We start from the raw sequence: 15,543 nt of genomic DNA, 5'->3' as shown, positions 1-15,543 counted from the left end.
CAAACACATCAGGACCAAAGCAATAGTATTGTTTCTCTCATTGTCTAAGCTCCATCTATTGCTCTAGCCAAGACACAAACCGTAAAGCGCTTTTTTTAAAAAAAAGCGCCCGTTACACGTTACGTTACAGCTACGGTGTAAACAGAAATCCCACGTAGCGTTACAAACTGTCACCGTGCATTACGTTTCAGTCAAATTCCCTTACTACAGCGGTGTAAACAATAACAAAACGTATTTTTTTTTAAAAACGCAAACGTAAAATTATTGCGCAATCGCCTCAACCAATGGGAGCCGGCTTTTTGGCAAAGTTTGTGCGAATGAAAGAGAATGTCTGGCGTCCGAAGAGACGACCGACGACAATCCAGAGATGCCGGTTATCGGGAGCTGTCAAATGGACAAATTCTTCACAACTTGAAGTTGTGCTTCTCTTCCGAAATTAGGGCAAACCACTTCAACGCTATCGGTTTGGATGATAGCAAACGAAACGAAGCGACGCAGGAAAGCTGTAAATAGTGTAGAATTGATTGTTAGTAGGATCAGGTGGCTACATAATCATGTACACAGCGAAGAAATGGATTTATGCGAAACCGTTCACCAATGAACCAACGCTAGAGAACTTCCAGTTGGTGGAGGAACCCGTACCGCAGCTGCAGGATGGAGGTAAGGTATTGTATTTTGCCGATCATCTCGTGTTCATCGTTATAAATCTTCTTTTCATATATTTTAGAATTCATGATACGCGCCATGTACCTTAGCGTCGATCCGTATATGCGAATCTACACGCTCAACTGCCCTGTTGGAAGCACCATGATCGGGGGCCAAGTTGGTGAGGTGATCGAAAGCAAGAATGGAGACTTTCCAGTTGGATCGTATGCATTCGCGCAGGTTGGCTGGCGTACGATTTCCATCTGCAATCCGGCATTGTTTGAAACGCGAAAACCGTACGTGTTGGCGGATTTCGGCGATCTTCCCATTTCGCTCGGTATGGGTGCACTAGGAACCGTTGGTAATACCGCGTACTTTGGCTTTCTGGAGATTTGTAAACCACAGCCGGGAGAGACAGTTGTGGTGAGCGGTGCGGCCGGTGCGGTCGGTAGTATCGTTGGACAGATAGCGAAGATTAAAGGCTGTCGGGTGATTGGAATTGCTGGAACGCGTGAAAAGTGCAACTGGTTGCGGGAGATCGGGTTCGATGGTACGATTAACTACAAGGAAGACAACATTGAGGAAGCGCTAAAGCAGCTAGCACCGGATGGTGTTGAATGTTACTTCGATAATGTTGGTGGCTACACGTCGGAAGTGGTGAAGGGACAGATGAAAGCCTTCGGACGGATATCCGTATGCGGGACCATATCAATGTACAATGGCAAACCGGCCCAGGTGATCGATCCACAGCGAGATTTTGTGTGGAAACAGTTGATGCAGGAAGGCTTCAGTGTACATCGATGGACGGATCGTTGGTTTGAGGGTATCAAGCAAAATATGCAATGGATCCGGGAGGGAAAGATTAAGGTGCGAGAAACATACACTGAGGGCTTTGAAAACATGCCCAGCGCCTTCATTGACATGATGAAGGGTAAAAATATCGGTAAAGCAGTTGTGAAAGTTTGAGCTGACAATATGTGGTGCCTTTAACATGCATTTCAATACGCATTTATAAAAAAAACCGTAAAATTATTCATATTAAATCAAAATGGTGACTTAAATATACCTCAATAAAGCATTATGCAACGTTTTTTCAAACAAATCAAAATGTCTCAAGCTTATCAACCACGATAAGACAATGGTACGAGAAGACTTTAGAGGTCGTTGTATGCATATACGCATTTGATGCTCGTTATCATTTTCGTGTTCGTCGCTTGTTGCGTTGTACGACCTGACAGATACGAATTGTCACTCCAACGCGGTATTGTGTGTTAGTTTTTGTTTACCGGCATAATCTCGAACCACATTAATAATGGGTAAGTAATGTATAATCACAACCAGAATATGATTCAATATTTCAACTTTATCTTTTGTAGCACTGATTTGGAGGCACATTGCCCGCCGTTGGTATTCTGGCGGTGATACAGCATTCGCTAGAAAATGGATTTATGCAAAAACGTTCAAAGGTGAACCATCGCACGCTAACTTTCGGCTGGAAACCGAACCAATTCCGGCGACGTTGCAGAAAGGGGAATTTCTCGCCCAAGCTGAATATCTTTCGGTTGATCCATATATGCGGCCGTACATGCTCGCTTACCCGGAAGGTTCGCTCATGATCGGTGGCCAGATAGCGCGGGTAACGAAGAGTGCAAATGAACAATTCCCCGTAGGGGCAACCGTTTTTGGGCAGTTCGGTTGGCGAACGCATACGGTGTGTGATCCGGCAAAGTTGGAAAAGGATAAACCTTATGTATTGCCCGATTTTGGACAACTTCCCACAAGTCTTGGGCTGGGCATACTCGGTATGCCCGGAAATACGGCGTACTTTGGACTGCAGGAACTATGCCAACCGAAACCAAACGAAACGATTGTGGTGAGCGGTGCAGCCGGAGCGGTCGGAAGTGTGGTAGGACAGATCGGAAAGATTCTCGGCTGTCGTGTGATCGGGATTGCCGGCTCGGACGCTAAATGCGAATGGTTACAGAAGGATCTTGGATTTGATGGTGTAATTAATTACAAGCGGAAGAATGTATACGCCGAGCTGAAGAGTGCCGCACCGAAAGGGATTGACTGCTACTTCGATAATGTTGGCGGAGACATCACGGAAACGGTGCTGAAGCAGATGAACGTGTATGGAAGGATTGCGGTGTGTGGTGCTATTTCCAACTATAACAGTGCGGTCACTAAAGTTACCGACCCGCAGCGACAGTTCGTCTTCAAGCAGTTACGCATGGAAGGGTTTCTGGTGTGGCGGTGGAACGACCGTTGGATGGAGGGCATCGAGGCGAATATGCGCTGGATACGGGAGGGTCGTCTTGCGTACCAGGAAACCATTACCGAGGGTTTTGACAAGATGCCAGATGCATTTATCGATATGTTGCGTGGTGGCAATACGGGCAAGGCGGTAATTAAGGTGTAATATTATCCTGTCGTAATACATGTTTTATGCGTTTACGGAATGCATTTGTAAAACAGTGATTGAGGTTTAAGATTTTAAGAAAGATGACATTTTTTTTCGAGGGTGTAAGGTTATCCCTGATAAGGATCCCTGATTCAGTGTAGCTTGCTTTTAAACATCTTTCAAAGATTATCTCGTTGCGTTGTTTGTAACTAGATAAACCTTTCTGGAGCGAAGTAAACCTTTCCTAGAAAAACTAGATAAACCTTTCTGGAGCGAAGTAAACCTTTCCTAGAAAAACTAGATAAACCTTTCCCCCGAAGTGTGAAATAATAAAAAAAGAATGCAAGATAGGCTAGGCGGGCTATCTTCATCACAAAATGGCCGTGGCAGGAAAAGTTTTTTGTTTTCCGAGGGTTATACCAAAAGCGACCAAAACGAATATCCGTACAAATGTTTGTTTTCATTCTGTAATAAAAGTTGTTACAGGGTTTCAAATATGGTCCAGTCACTTTTTATGAGCATTCTTCATACTGATAATATTGTAAAAGCAGTAAAGTTTACAGTACATTATGCTTATTTCGAATCGCCTTCGCTATGGTATCGCTGGCAGTGGTTCTTTAGCAAACATTTGTATTGGAACCGCTTATCACACTTGGCGCAAGGATACGGTTTGTCGTTCGTATGTATGCGCATATGCACCCGTAGCGTATAGGCAATTGTGAACTTCTTATTGCACACGCCACACACATGCTTCCGGTCATTGCTATGCGTTTTCATGTGCTTCCATATAGCACGTCTGGAATGAAGAAGAAAAGAAAAAACGAATTTTAAGTACATCTTATCGTGATTTCGATGTTCCAATGGGTTTACTACAGTGGAGAGCACCGATTATCCGGATTACCTTTTATCCGGCTGTCTCATTATCCGTGGAGCTAGGAAATTACTAGTGTTGGGTGAATCGGATTCAAATTCATGAATCTGACCGAAACTTTGAAATGAATGACTCTGAATCTCTATTCTGAAGATTCATGAATCCTCATTGAATTATTAATCCACCCCCAACTAATAAAGGATTCTTGAATCTTTCACCTTTCAGTTGAATTTATGAAAATTGATTAATGTTTTGGGAGTTGGCTTATGCTTTGAATGACTCTTTTCAAAAGATTCAATAAGGAAAAAACTACTAAACACTAATATTTATCAATAAAAATAGTTGTCCCCTATTATCCGTGATATTCGCTTATCCGTTCAGGTTGAGTCCCGACGAGCACGGATAATCGGCGTTGCACTGTATATACTCACTTGTTACGCATCAGCTTCCCGCAAACTGTACACGGCAGCTTCGGTTCTTCGTGGTACGATAAGTGAGTTTTGTATATACCTTGTGTTTTACACTTCTTACCGCACACACTACACACGGCATAGTAGTAATCGGTGTGCCACAACTTTTTATGTCGATTTAACAGTACCAACCCGGTAAAGGTGCTGCTGCAACCTTCCTGATCACAAGCATACGGACGAATATCTGTACAAATGGATAAAACATAATAGATTACTCTCTGTCTAATCAAGAAGAATTCAGTAATGCATCACTTACTTTCATGTTCGTTAAGATGCGTTTTTAGCTTCCAGTTGTCGTACTGCTTACCGCAGATATGGCAGGTAACCTTTGTGCGTTTAGAAGATTTTTTGATCGGAACTACAGGTTCGGTTTGATTGGATGTTAAGCCGGCAGTTTGTTTGTTTTGCAACTTCACGAACAGCTCTTGCTTATGCTTTAGTTTTTCCATCAAGCATTTTTCTAGCTCAACCATACCTTCAAATTGCGATGTTTCGCAAGAACTTCGCTCATGGAGGGACAGTTCTTGTGCGTTATAAATTATTTTCTGAAAGCTATCTATCACATCCAGCAGCAGACAACATTCGTTACACGAGCGAAGCTTGTTCAGCTTTGAATGTTCGAAATTCAACACTCGAACTATTTTTTGTTGCTGATTCGTTAGCCCAAAAACAGTATCACTTACGACGCAACAAAGACTACATCGATGCGGTTCTATCGCTTGTTTTGAATGATCCTGGACGTGATGTGTGTGATCGGGTAAATTATGTTGATGGGAGGGTGTCTGCTCCTCAAGAAATTTTGTAATCTCCATCAATATCTCCGGATCTGGTTCACACTGTTCCAATCGAGCTGGGACAGGTTTTGCATCCAGAAGTGTTGCTCTTTCAATTCCATTTTTCTTCTCCATCCGCTGCTGCTGTCCGTCATCACCGAACAGGTCCGTGTCAATTGCTAAGGATCCTTCAAGATACTGCTCACTGTTGGTTACGATGCTGGCATACAAATAATCAACTTGCTGCTTGTGTCTTACTATGAAATTTTCACACTCCCGAAGAAGAAGTTGATTGCTGTCGGCGGCCCAGTCCCCGAGCTCCAGAATAACGAAGTCTTCCATCAGCAAGCGATTAGTTTTGAAGCATGCGTTGCGAAACTCCGTCGTCAAGAATAGAAGCGATGCACAGTTTTTACATATTTTGGTAAGATTATCTTGCTTGGTTACCTGTAAACGATAGAGGCGAAAGGTATTAAGTGTCTCTGTACGTGTAGTAAATGTTTTCTTAGCTGCACCAGCAAGAATCATACTCACACGTATCGAGGTACATTCAAATATCTGGTGTGCAAGGCTATACTCCTTCTCGGTAAAGATGTACTCCAGGAAACTATCGTCACATACACGCATGCAAAGTCTGCATTGATTGGGATCGTTGATAGCATTCCTGCTGTTCGGATGATCCATGTTACCGGCACCAGTGGGAATAGCAATGTCCAATCAATTGCAACAGCACCACAACATGAGACAGTACCATCATACTACTGTTTTTTAAGCTCCTTCTCATCCTTTTCGCCGAATATATGCTTTGCGCATGTCCTTTGTGCAGAGCGACAACTGCCGTACCGGCTATCCTTAAACAAAAAGCGATATGATTAAAACATTATAACTTGGTAGAGGATATATTCTATTTACAAAACTTTTGCATACAAAAGTACATACATCATCGGAGTTCTTCGGATCCTTTGTGTGAATTATGTTGATTACACGTCGTCTTTAGATTGTTTCCTAACTGTATCGTAAGCTTTATAATATTAAATGGTAGAAATATAAATAAACCATACATTACGTCCATTATATTACGTTAGTTTATCGATATACACGATTTAAATTAAATTATTCGCATCTGCCTATACCAAACAATGCATCTATTTGGGTAGCTAACTGTCAATTATACGCCCATGACATTACCTCTCTGTTTCGGTTGTTCACAGTTGGGAGAGATTGGTGTTGTTTATACTGCAAGGTTGCATTCTTAGCTTAATGTTGAACGAATCGCGCGGTTAAAAAAAGTAACATTTGCTGGAAAATTACATTTATATTATATTTACATACTTTGCAATAACTTTCAAAAATCTTAAACCAATCAAAAATTGTTCCACAACCTTCTAGAACGATCGGAAATAGGGAATGAATGCCGAAAACTCAATCCTTCATTTTCCGCTTGACATTATACGTGCATCGAAACATCAACATCGAAGTAGCCAACAAAACTGCCAGTAGCACGGTCACTGTTTGTAAAAATGCAAACCATCTCACACGGTCATTTCTGTTCGTAGAGTGTGCGTAGCCATAATCGTTCTGTGAGGGGCTTTAGTCGGCCTGTGTCCACTCGCCCAAAGCTCGGCCGTTTTGTGCGGTAAGGCGGATAACAAGCGTGTGTGTTTTTTTTCTCCCGTTCCGTTTTTGCAATCACCGCGTGCCATCATACACATCAGAGGCGACCCCAGGTGTTCAGCGAAAAAGCGAGTGAAAATGTCGGGGTTGGTGGATGTTGAGGAGCTGGAGAAAGATTGGTCCGAACTGTCGGATGAATTTCGGAGCCTGGAGGTAAGCCGGAATCGAAAGCTTTCCGGCACGATTGGCCAATGTACCATATGACAGTGTGTTGGTTGTTATTTAATGCATGTAACTTTTTTTTTCCTTACAGGCAGCCAATCAATCATACCAGGAGCTGCACGAACGGCTGGAAGAAATGCAGGAAAAATGCACAAAACAAATTCAGCACCAGCGTTACCGGATGCGGCAAATATCAAAACATCTTAAAACGTAAGCGTCTTTGTGTTTCTACCGGGGTTTTTTTTTGTATTTTTCTGTTTTGGAAGCGAGATTTTCTAATTTTCGCGTGCATTGGTATATCGGACACATCTTAGCCCGACGTCTAATAAGTGTATGCACAAAACAACAGGTGGGCGATAAGATAAACTTTGGACTCTAACCGACTATGGTATCGATTAAATGGAATTTTGCTTATCATCACCGAATTCAGGCTTAGATTTCGAGCCGGTGCCCGAGGGGGGGGGGAAGCGATGCACTGTATGATATCGTAAAGATTTTTGGTATCAATAATGGGCTATACACAAAAGCACCCTTGGCCGAAGATTGGGTTAACCTTTTAAGCCTGTTCAGCGCACATTTCAAACGCTAATTACTGCAACGCGATGCACGTAATTATTTTTTTTTTTACATACTCCATACACAAGGACGGTCCTTAGACGGAACCGGTTTGCATTGTGCGTAGTTATTAACTAATTAGAAAATAATTATGCGGTTTGTATGATGCTCGCAAATGCGCTTGAAGTTAAATTTTGGCGCCCCCAAAAAGCAAATTTTCATTCGTATCCTTTTTTTTTCTCTGAATATTCACCAGGTACTTGACCAAGGAGAGACTAACGCATACGAATAAGGAAAAGTTGACGCAGCTTGATAAAAGTATGATGAAGCGAAAAGCACAGATACACGAGATTGAACAAGGTTTGCCGCAACAGAATAGCCGATACTTAAAGATTATACTAGGTGACGTGAATGTATCGATACTGAACCGGAACGATAAAATTCGGTACAAGGATGAGTACGAGAAGTTCAAGCTCATCCTGAACGTTATCGGATTGTTACTATCGTTTTTAAATATCCTGTACAATTATCGGTAAGTATAGATCAGTATGTAGTATAGGTGTTTATAAAACGTAATCCGATTCTTTGTTTTTGTATTTGACAGTGCATTGGAACTTGTGTTCCTATTTCTGTTGGTCTGGTACTACTGTACTCTCACCATACGAGAATCGATCTTGAAGGTAAGGTGTATACATTATTCTAAGCAAGCTTACTTAGTGTATTAACCATTTTGTGCTTTCTCTAATTTACTTCAGGTCAACGGTTCACGTATTAAAGGCTGGTGGCGTTTGCATCATTTCATTTCTACTGTCTGTGCCGGTGTGCTGCTTGTGTGGCCCCAAGGCGAACCGTGGCAACTCTTCCGGAACCAGTTTATGTACTTTAACGTGTACATCAGCCTGGTCCAATATATGCAATTCCGCTACCAGAAGGGCGTGCTGTATCGTCTGAAAGCGCTCGGCGAACGGCACAACATGGACATCACCATTGAGGGCTTCCATTCGTGGATGTGGCGCGGGCTGAAATTTCTCTTTCCATTCCTGTTTGTAGGCTATCTGTTTCAGTTCTACAATGCGTTCACGCTGTACCAGCTAACAGAGCATCCGGACGCGACCTGGCAGGTGCGTTTTATAGCGATCTGTCCCAAAAAGTTTACACTTTTACATTTCTCCGATTCATTTACTCTCTTGCTTACAGATACCTGTTTTGAGCATTTTGTTCCTCATCCTGTTCGTCGGTAACAGTCTAACTACGCTGCTGGTTATACTGCAAAAGCAAACCGAACACACCGAGAATCGCTACCGATTGATGAGTCTGATCGCATCGAAAAGACAAAAAACCGTACGGGTAAGTTGTGCTTGTACGTGAAGGAAGCCCCTTCACCCGTAAATGGGGTACATTACGCTAACTCGCAATATTGTGCATTGCATTCTTGCAGCAACCATCGACCAACGATGCGGAAGAACCAGCGAAAGAAGACCTAAATGTAGATTCACAAAAATCGAAGTAAAGCCCGCATGTTTTGTTTGTTGAACCTATATGTCACCAATGAAAGAGAACAACTATGTTGGACATTTCCTTTATGTTTATTTATCAAAGAGAATATGAATAAATCGCGACAGCGCATGTAAAACCGGTAATAAGCCATAAATTGTCTCTTTTCTTTAATAAGACCATTGCTTTGTAATGCATTAATTTAATGTTTAATATTGTAACCGTATTTTGGCAGTACATTGAATGATAATGAAACGTAGTTAATATGCTTCTCTAATGTTATGTTAGGTAAATTATGAGTATAAATTGAACATGTTCCGTTTTTTTTAATCGGTTACTGTAACGAAAAATGATTCAAATCCATGATCCAGTGTGGCCATGCGCACACGTCTTAATACGCGCGACTGACGTTTGACAGTACGTCAAAAATCAACCCGGTTCGGGAGCAAAACAAAAACCCGAGTTCCGCCACTGATTTGGGCCCTAAACTTTGGTCATTATGTGTTAATTAAACCCCCGGTGCGTGTGTACGTGAGAGTGTTTTGTTGTTTTGTGTACTGTTTCGTTTGCCTGTCTCTATGTTACAACGTCTTCGTTGCCGCAACATCCGACAGTTATGGCTGTTGGAGGTGTCCAATCAACAATTAATGGGCAAAATCGCCCGTATCGGGTTTGCTAGTGGAAATGCGTTGCCGTTCATAAAAATACCGGGCCCCCGAAGGCTTCCGTTGCTCGGTATGCTAAACGATATCATGCATCTTGGAAAACCAGCTGAGTAAGTTAATTTACCATATCATCCAATACTAAGCATTCGTGAAGTACAGCAGTTTTTGATAATTTTCAAAACATAGTTCCCTCGACAAAATCGTTATCGGCTTAATTGCTTTATCGTTTACCATTTTTCAGGTTGCATCTGCGCATTTCCAAGTATCACGAGCAGTACGGAGACCTTGTGCGATTACAGATTGGCACACAGAATGCAGTATTTGTGCGCGATCCGCACCTAATGCGTAAAACATTCCAGCTCGAGGGACCATTCCCGCGCCATCCGTTGCCGGAATCATGGTCCTATTTTAATAAGAAGCACGACTACCAACGTGGGTTGTTTTTCATGTTAGTTAGGTGTGCGTTTTAGCGTTTGCCGATAGCGATTACTTACCTTTCGTTTCTTCGCATTAGGGATGGTAAGGAATGGTTGCACGCGAGACAGATTTTTAACAAACCGATGCTGAAAGATTTCCATTGGATGGAGGAACCGATCCGTGGTATATGTGCTGGTACGATTGCACATATCAAGCAGAACAGTAATGGTACAGCCGCCTTTGAAGGCATTGAAGCATTCCTGTACAAATGGTCTGTGGAAGGTACGTTAAAAGTGTAGGAAATTCATTTCGAATTAATGATGAAAAACTTCATTCCGTTCTATTGCGCGTCCCCGGATTACCAGTCGTTCTAAGTATAATGTTTGGAGCATCCTTTGCCAAATGTCAAGAGTCGGCAGAATTTCGACAGCTGGTGGAACGGTTCTCATCCGTCGTGTACGACATCTTCCGGTGTAGCTCCGAACTGATGAACATTCCACCGGCAATTGCTGACCGTTTAAACGTACAGTCATGGCAACAGTTTGAACAGGTGGTACCCGAAACGATACGTTTAGGTAAGAAAATGTGGAGCAAAACCTACATTTTAACGCTTAACTCGTGCTTTTCATCGTTTCAGCTGCTGCTATCATAGAATTTGGGATAGCCAACTCTCAGTCAGACGATGGATTGCTAGACCTGATGGTACAGAAGCTTGACAAAACATTAATGATGCGCATCATTATTGATTTCATAATCGCTGCAGGCGATACGGTACAAAAATGCACTTTTTTTATTTAACTTTAAGTCCGCAATTTAAAATTCCTTTTTTTTAATTCCTTGGGGAATTTTGTGTAGACCTCATTTGCTACCGTGTGGGCACTTTATTTGCTAGCAAATAATCCAACACTTCAGGAATCGGTGCGTGAAAATGTGGTCGAGTCGAACACACTGGAAAGTGCGGCGGTAAAGGGTGTCGTGCGGGAAACATTGCGTCTCTATCCGGTTGCTCCGTTTATTGGACGGTTTATCGAGAATGAAAGTATTTTTGGAGAGTATACTTTACCGAAGGATGTGAGTTGTAGATGAGCGTGAAAAGGAGTGAAGCTTATAAGATATATTTTGGATATATTCATTAATTATTTAATTTTTTATCTCAGACGCTGGTGCTACTCTCGCTGTATAGTGCTGGAAGGGATGAACGATTCTTTATCCAACCGGAACAGTTCAATCCGTACCGTTGGCAACGAAACAACAATAGCAAAGACACTGCCACAACAACTAACAGATCAGGCAATACAGCATCCGCTTCGTTACCGTTTGCAATCGGTGCTCGATCATGTATCGGACAAAAGATTGCACAGTTGCAAATGCATTATCTAATCTCAATGGTAAGTTACTTATGCCAAACGACTTCTTTACACCCTTCTTATTGCAACCCACTTTTCCACTTTTAGATATTAACGAATTTTGAAGTTGGTCTCGCAGGTAAGGAACAACAGGAATCAATTAAACCGATTCTCAAGATGATTACAGTACCAAATATGGCGGTGAAAGTGTATTTTAAAGCTATTCAAACTACTACCTAGCCCAAGGTATATATATTGCGCGATTTTAAAACGAAGATCTGCTTTCAACTAGCTTTGTATTTTACGGGCAACAAGCAATAATTAGGTGTGGGACGAAACCGTTACCAGCGGAAGATGTAACTAAAGATAGATGGTTTGCTTTTACCACACTACCTCAACAGATATACCTCATCAATACCCGTTTGATGTACGCTGCTGTTCGCATAGTTGTTTTTTTTATTATTAATACTTGTGTAAGATACGTTTTTAAAGTCTTCCAAACTATAACAAGAAGTTGTGTTCCGCACCACAGATGTGGTGATAATATATTCTTCAACTTATTTCATCCATTTTGTAATGTGTTTTGTTGTTGCGTTGCTGTATTAACCTTTTTCTTAAACACATGATAATTCACACACACCCCGCAACACCCTTGGAAGCGCTCTGTGGTGCGTTCAACTTTATCGCAATGTAAATAAGATCTCACAAAGTGTTCTCCCATCGGTAGCAAATGGCTGATAACCATTATTTGCTACTGTCCGCTACCCGACTCCATGCCATGGTGAGCATTTTTCATCTCTCGTTTAAAGTCCTTCGAAAACGAAAGTACATATTAAGGTCAGGGTTTATAAACAATCTACCAGAAAAGGTAGAACAAATTTTAAATCTATACCTTTACGAGGGCGAAGTATTTTTTACGGTTCGCTTCGAGTTCGTTTAGCGTTTGCTGCAGACATCTTTCGGCATGCTCCAGTTTGCGTGTCCGATCGGCTATATGCTTGGCCATTAGCAACCGCTCCTCCGTCCGGTGTTGACGTTCCAGTGCAAGTGAGTTCGCAAGACTGATAATCTGTGCATCGTACTCCTGGCACATGGTAACGAATTTCCCGTACTCCAGCGTAATGGCGATCGTTTTCGATTCCTGCGTTGCAATTTCCTGCTGGAGCAAACAATTTACCTCACTGAGATCTTTGTTCAGCGCTAGCAGCTCCAGTTCGCGCACTTTCAATTCCTCCAAATCTTTCCGATGTTCGTCGAGCGTGCCGGTTAGCTGCTCCAGTTCCGTACGCTGATCGTTAACGATGCGCTCTATGCTGAATAAGAAAGATTAAGAAACGGTTAGTACTTTGGTTCACACGTTTAGTAAAACTATATCACACCGTGTAGATTCCTGCGCCGCTGCGTTAGCAGCATTAACTTTCGATTGTAATTCTTCTATCACAGATTCCTGATGGGTTAAATCTTTCCGTAGCTGTTCCATTTGCTGTCTCAAGTGTTCTCGCTCCGTGTCAGTTTGCTTTAGCTACGGAATAGGAATAAAAGACGCATTAGTTGGCGTTTTAGGCAATCTCAAACCACATACTGACCGCCTCCAAGGAGAGGTTATATTTTTTCTCTTGCCGTTCGGTAGCATCCTGCAATTCTGCGTTGGTTCGCTGTAGTGCTATAATCCTGGCCGCCTGTTCATCGCTCGCATGCTTCAGCATTATTTCCCTTGCCTGCAGCTCCATCACCTTACGCTCCATCTCCGCCACCTGTTCGCTTGCCTGATGCGTTTCTTCCGCGATGACATGCTGCAATAACTGTTGACGCAAATTTAACACTTCCGCCTCAAGTTTCTTGGAATAAAACAAAGGGGTACAACAGTGTGACTGTAGTTTTGAAAAGCATACTGAGAATATGTCACAGCTCGCAAGACCGTTTTTTTATAGCAAATATACCATTCGATCCTCTGCCTCTCGGCGTAAGCGACAGCTGCTGTACTTGTAGCGCATCTCGATCTGGGACGCGTAATGGCGAGAACCTTCGAGTTCTTTGCCGAGACGCTCAATATCTCGTAGCTTTTTGTTTGCCAAATGGGACGCACATTTGAGACATACGTAAAAGAAATAAAAAGTCAAACACAAAATATAATTCCTTGAACTTAAATCGAAACGCAACTCCTGGAAGCGATATGCACAGTGCTATCATACGCAGTAGTGTCGATAGCAGACACAGAGATACTATTGAAGAGGTTCCATCTAAAGAAACCGTAACAACACACCATTATTTGCGCAAAAAGCACTTTGAAAGTAATCAAGCTCAGCTAGTCAAAAGTTTGTACTGGCAACTGTCATCTGCCGAAGTTAACAACATTACCTTCGATTCGATGTTCTTCTGAAGTTTAGCCTTGTCCGCTTTCAACCCAGCAATCTGTTTCTGGAGGCCCCCAACATCTTGGTCGTGTCGTCTAATTTTGGACTCTTTCTCCTCAACTAGTGCCTTGAGATCCAGGACCTTCTTTTCAACGAACGCATACTTTATGACCAGATTCTCATTGTCCTTCACATAGCCGTCGAGCTTTTTCTGCAGCTGTAAGATACCGCCACATAAAGTAAGAACTCCCCCTCAAAATGGCAGGTGGTGCTAGGAACAGCTGAATGAAGTGTCTGACCTACCGTTTCGTTGCACTGTTCGAGTGTGGCCAGCTGGGTACGGCATTCGGCAAGCTGCTGCTGCGAACAGTCGCACTTGGTTGCCGACTCCATGTTTGTGTCGCCGGAAGTGGCTTCTGCCATGATTTCTGTTTTGGTTTACGTGTACCATACGAGTGTTGTCCGTACGCGGGATAACTGAACTGAATTTATCGATCTGATCTAGACAGTACTGAGGTTATCACTGCGCAGGTGTCACGTTGCTATAAAAGAATAACTTCATATGTTTCTTTCGCCCGCTGCACGTGCTTCAAATGCGTTTCAGGACATATCAGTATTGTCTTATTGTTGCTACAATATTATAATAGATCCTATTGCTAAAGTTATGAATGATTCAACTAACTTCAATGGTTTTATGTTAACAATACAGTACGTAAAGCTTCTAGTAAAACAGTAAAAAAATATATATTATTTTTTTGCTATAATATAGCTGAATCTTAACACGTTCTCTTGAAATTTTGTTTTCGTTTGAATTTGGTAGTAAACAAACGGGAATTCCGTTCCATCGGGAATATGTGAACAATACACAGAGCAACGGAAATTTCGCCACATTATTTGATAACTTTTGTCTTCCATCATGTATTATCGACATTTGACGAAGTTTTGTCCATTTCTTCCGATACATAATTTATGCAAAAAAAACTTCTGTCAAATATGAATTGATTTCAAATTTTAAGTTTAGTTGTAATTTTCATAATTTTATAGCAAACCAAAAAACATTTTAATCTGGAACTTCGGTTGCTATAAAAACTGGAACGTTTTTATTACATTATTCAAAAAAAGCTATTAAGCTATCGTGTTTAATTACAAAGCAACAACAACGTGTTAAGAGCACTAGAAGCATCACAAATAAATACCGGATTCATACCGAATGCTATAAAACCAAATAATCCAACTAATTGCAGATGTGTATCCTTTGCGCCGCTAACTAAATTGGAGAGCGGAAATTGAGGATGGGATTGTTGAGATTGTTTAGTGTAGCGGGAGATCTGTGTGAAATAAATAAAATGGCTGCGTTTGTGAAGTAACTGTCACCAGCGATGAAACGGAAATGAATCCGTTCGGCTAATTTAATCACTATAACGTTAAGGAGGGAACGTTAGGAGCCAGATTTTACTGAGCTTCGATCGATACATCGTGCAGAAACTATTTGAAACTCTAGTTTAAATGTAGGTCATGCATTTTTATAACCGAAAGAATAAAAAAGACACACACACACGCACACACATTTTGTAGCTGTTGCGCCTTGAAAGACGGCGTTGCATCTGAAGCAGCCGGGATTGCATTCACCATGCCTTAAGTGGTAGTAAAACAAATGGAATTGATATATTTTACCATCAAAGCCACCACGAAATCCATCAACCTGGTACACAGCGG

General features: G+C 41.9%; 6 protein-coding genes across 11 annotated transcripts; 4 read left to right on the top strand and 2 right to left on the bottom strand.

The window, feature by feature from the left end:
• Window positions 1-57: 57 nt before the first annotated feature.
• LOC125770069 (prostaglandin reductase 1-like) lies at window positions 58-1,735 on the top strand. Of its 2 annotated transcripts, none has more exons than XM_049439271.1 (2): window positions 58-660; window positions 728-1,735. In XM_049439271.1, exons 1-2 carry the CDS (start codon window positions 555-557, stop codon window positions 1,609-1,611), a joined length of 990 nt encoding a protein of 329 aa, XP_049295228.1. In that variant the 5' UTR covers window positions 58-554; the 3' UTR covers window positions 1,612-1,735. The 2 variants fall into 2 exon arrangements, with proteins under 2 accessions (XP_049295228.1, XP_049295238.1); XM_049439281.1 differs by having other exon boundaries at window positions 554-665.
• A 135-nt stretch (window positions 1,736-1,870) lies between these two features.
• On the top strand, window positions 1,871-3,143 carry LOC125770036 (prostaglandin reductase 1-like). The gene is made up of 2 exons (XM_049439217.1): window positions 1,871-1,961; window positions 2,022-3,143. The coding sequence occupies exons 1-2, from the start codon at window positions 1,958-1,960 to the stop codon at window positions 3,062-3,064; spliced, it is 1,047 nt and encodes a 348-aa protein (XP_049295174.1). The 5' UTR covers window positions 1,871-1,957; the 3' UTR covers window positions 3,065-3,143.
• A 476-nt stretch (window positions 3,144-3,619) lies between these two features.
• Window positions 3,620-6,562, bottom strand: LOC125769996 (zinc finger protein 605-like). 2 transcript variants are annotated; one of them, XM_049439139.1, is made up of 5 exons: window positions 6,100-6,562; window positions 5,695-6,011; window positions 4,644-5,607; window positions 4,349-4,571; window positions 3,620-3,842 (listed from the first exon to the last, which is right to left on the bottom strand). In XM_049439139.1, the coding sequence occupies exons 2-5, from the start codon at window positions 5,842-5,844 to the stop codon at window positions 3,620-3,622; spliced, it is 1,560 nt and encodes a 519-aa protein (XP_049295096.1). In that variant the 5' UTR covers window positions 5,845-6,011; window positions 6,100-6,562. The 2 variants fall into 2 exon arrangements, with proteins under 2 accessions (XP_049295096.1, XP_049295086.1); XM_049439129.1 differs by having other exon boundaries at window positions 5,695-6,006.
• A 61-nt stretch (window positions 6,563-6,623) lies between these two features.
• LOC125770033 (transmembrane protein 120 homolog) lies at window positions 6,624-9,194 on the top strand. The gene is made up of 7 exons (XM_049439204.1): window positions 6,624-6,987; window positions 7,088-7,206; window positions 7,808-8,083; window positions 8,156-8,231; window positions 8,307-8,672; window positions 8,749-8,898; window positions 8,990-9,194. Exons 1-7 carry the CDS (start codon window positions 6,913-6,915, stop codon window positions 9,059-9,061), a joined length of 1,134 nt encoding a protein of 377 aa, XP_049295161.1. The 5' UTR covers window positions 6,624-6,912; the 3' UTR covers window positions 9,062-9,194.
• Window positions 9,195-9,288: 94 nt separating this feature from the next.
• LOC125770009 (cytochrome P450 315a1, mitochondrial) lies at window positions 9,289-12,042 on the top strand. Its single transcript, XM_049439150.1, has 8 exons — window positions 9,289-9,820; window positions 9,952-10,158; window positions 10,225-10,409; window positions 10,493-10,702; window positions 10,765-10,898; window positions 10,983-11,198; window positions 11,285-11,515; window positions 11,582-12,042. The coding sequence occupies exons 1-8, from the start codon at window positions 9,624-9,626 to the stop codon at window positions 11,711-11,713; spliced, it is 1,512 nt and encodes a 503-aa protein (XP_049295107.1). The 5' UTR covers window positions 9,289-9,623; the 3' UTR covers window positions 11,714-12,042.
• On the bottom strand, window positions 11,988-14,476 carry LOC125770017 (early endosome antigen 1). 4 transcript variants are annotated; one of them, XM_049439163.1, is made up of 7 exons: window positions 14,131-14,476; window positions 13,832-14,044; window positions 13,414-13,533; window positions 13,060-13,311; window positions 12,853-12,995; window positions 12,366-12,786; window positions 11,988-12,284 (listed from the first exon to the last, which is right to left on the bottom strand). In XM_049439163.1, the coding sequence occupies exons 1-7, from the start codon at window positions 14,248-14,250 to the stop codon at window positions 12,225-12,227; spliced, it is 1,329 nt and encodes a 442-aa protein (XP_049295120.1). In that variant the 5' UTR covers window positions 14,251-14,476; the 3' UTR covers window positions 11,988-12,224. The 4 variants fall into 4 exon arrangements, with proteins under 4 accessions (XP_049295120.1, XP_049295130.1, XP_049295139.1 ...); XM_049439173.1 differs by lacking the exon at window positions 13,414-13,533 and having other exon boundaries at window positions 14,131-14,452; XM_049439182.1 differs by lacking the exon at window positions 13,414-13,533 and having other exon boundaries at window positions 13,060-13,275; window positions 14,131-14,446.
• Between the last annotated feature and the right edge of the window lie 1,067 nt (window positions 14,477-15,543).

This window comes from Anopheles funestus, chromosome X, assembly GCF_943734845.2.
Source record: "Anopheles funestus chromosome X, idAnoFuneDA-416_04, whole genome shotgun sequence".
NCBI lineage: Eukaryota > Metazoa > Arthropoda > Insecta > Diptera > Culicidae > Anopheles > Anopheles funestus.
The sequence above is the reverse complement of the archived record's forward strand: the minus strand, read 5'-3'. Positions and strand labels throughout refer to the sequence as shown.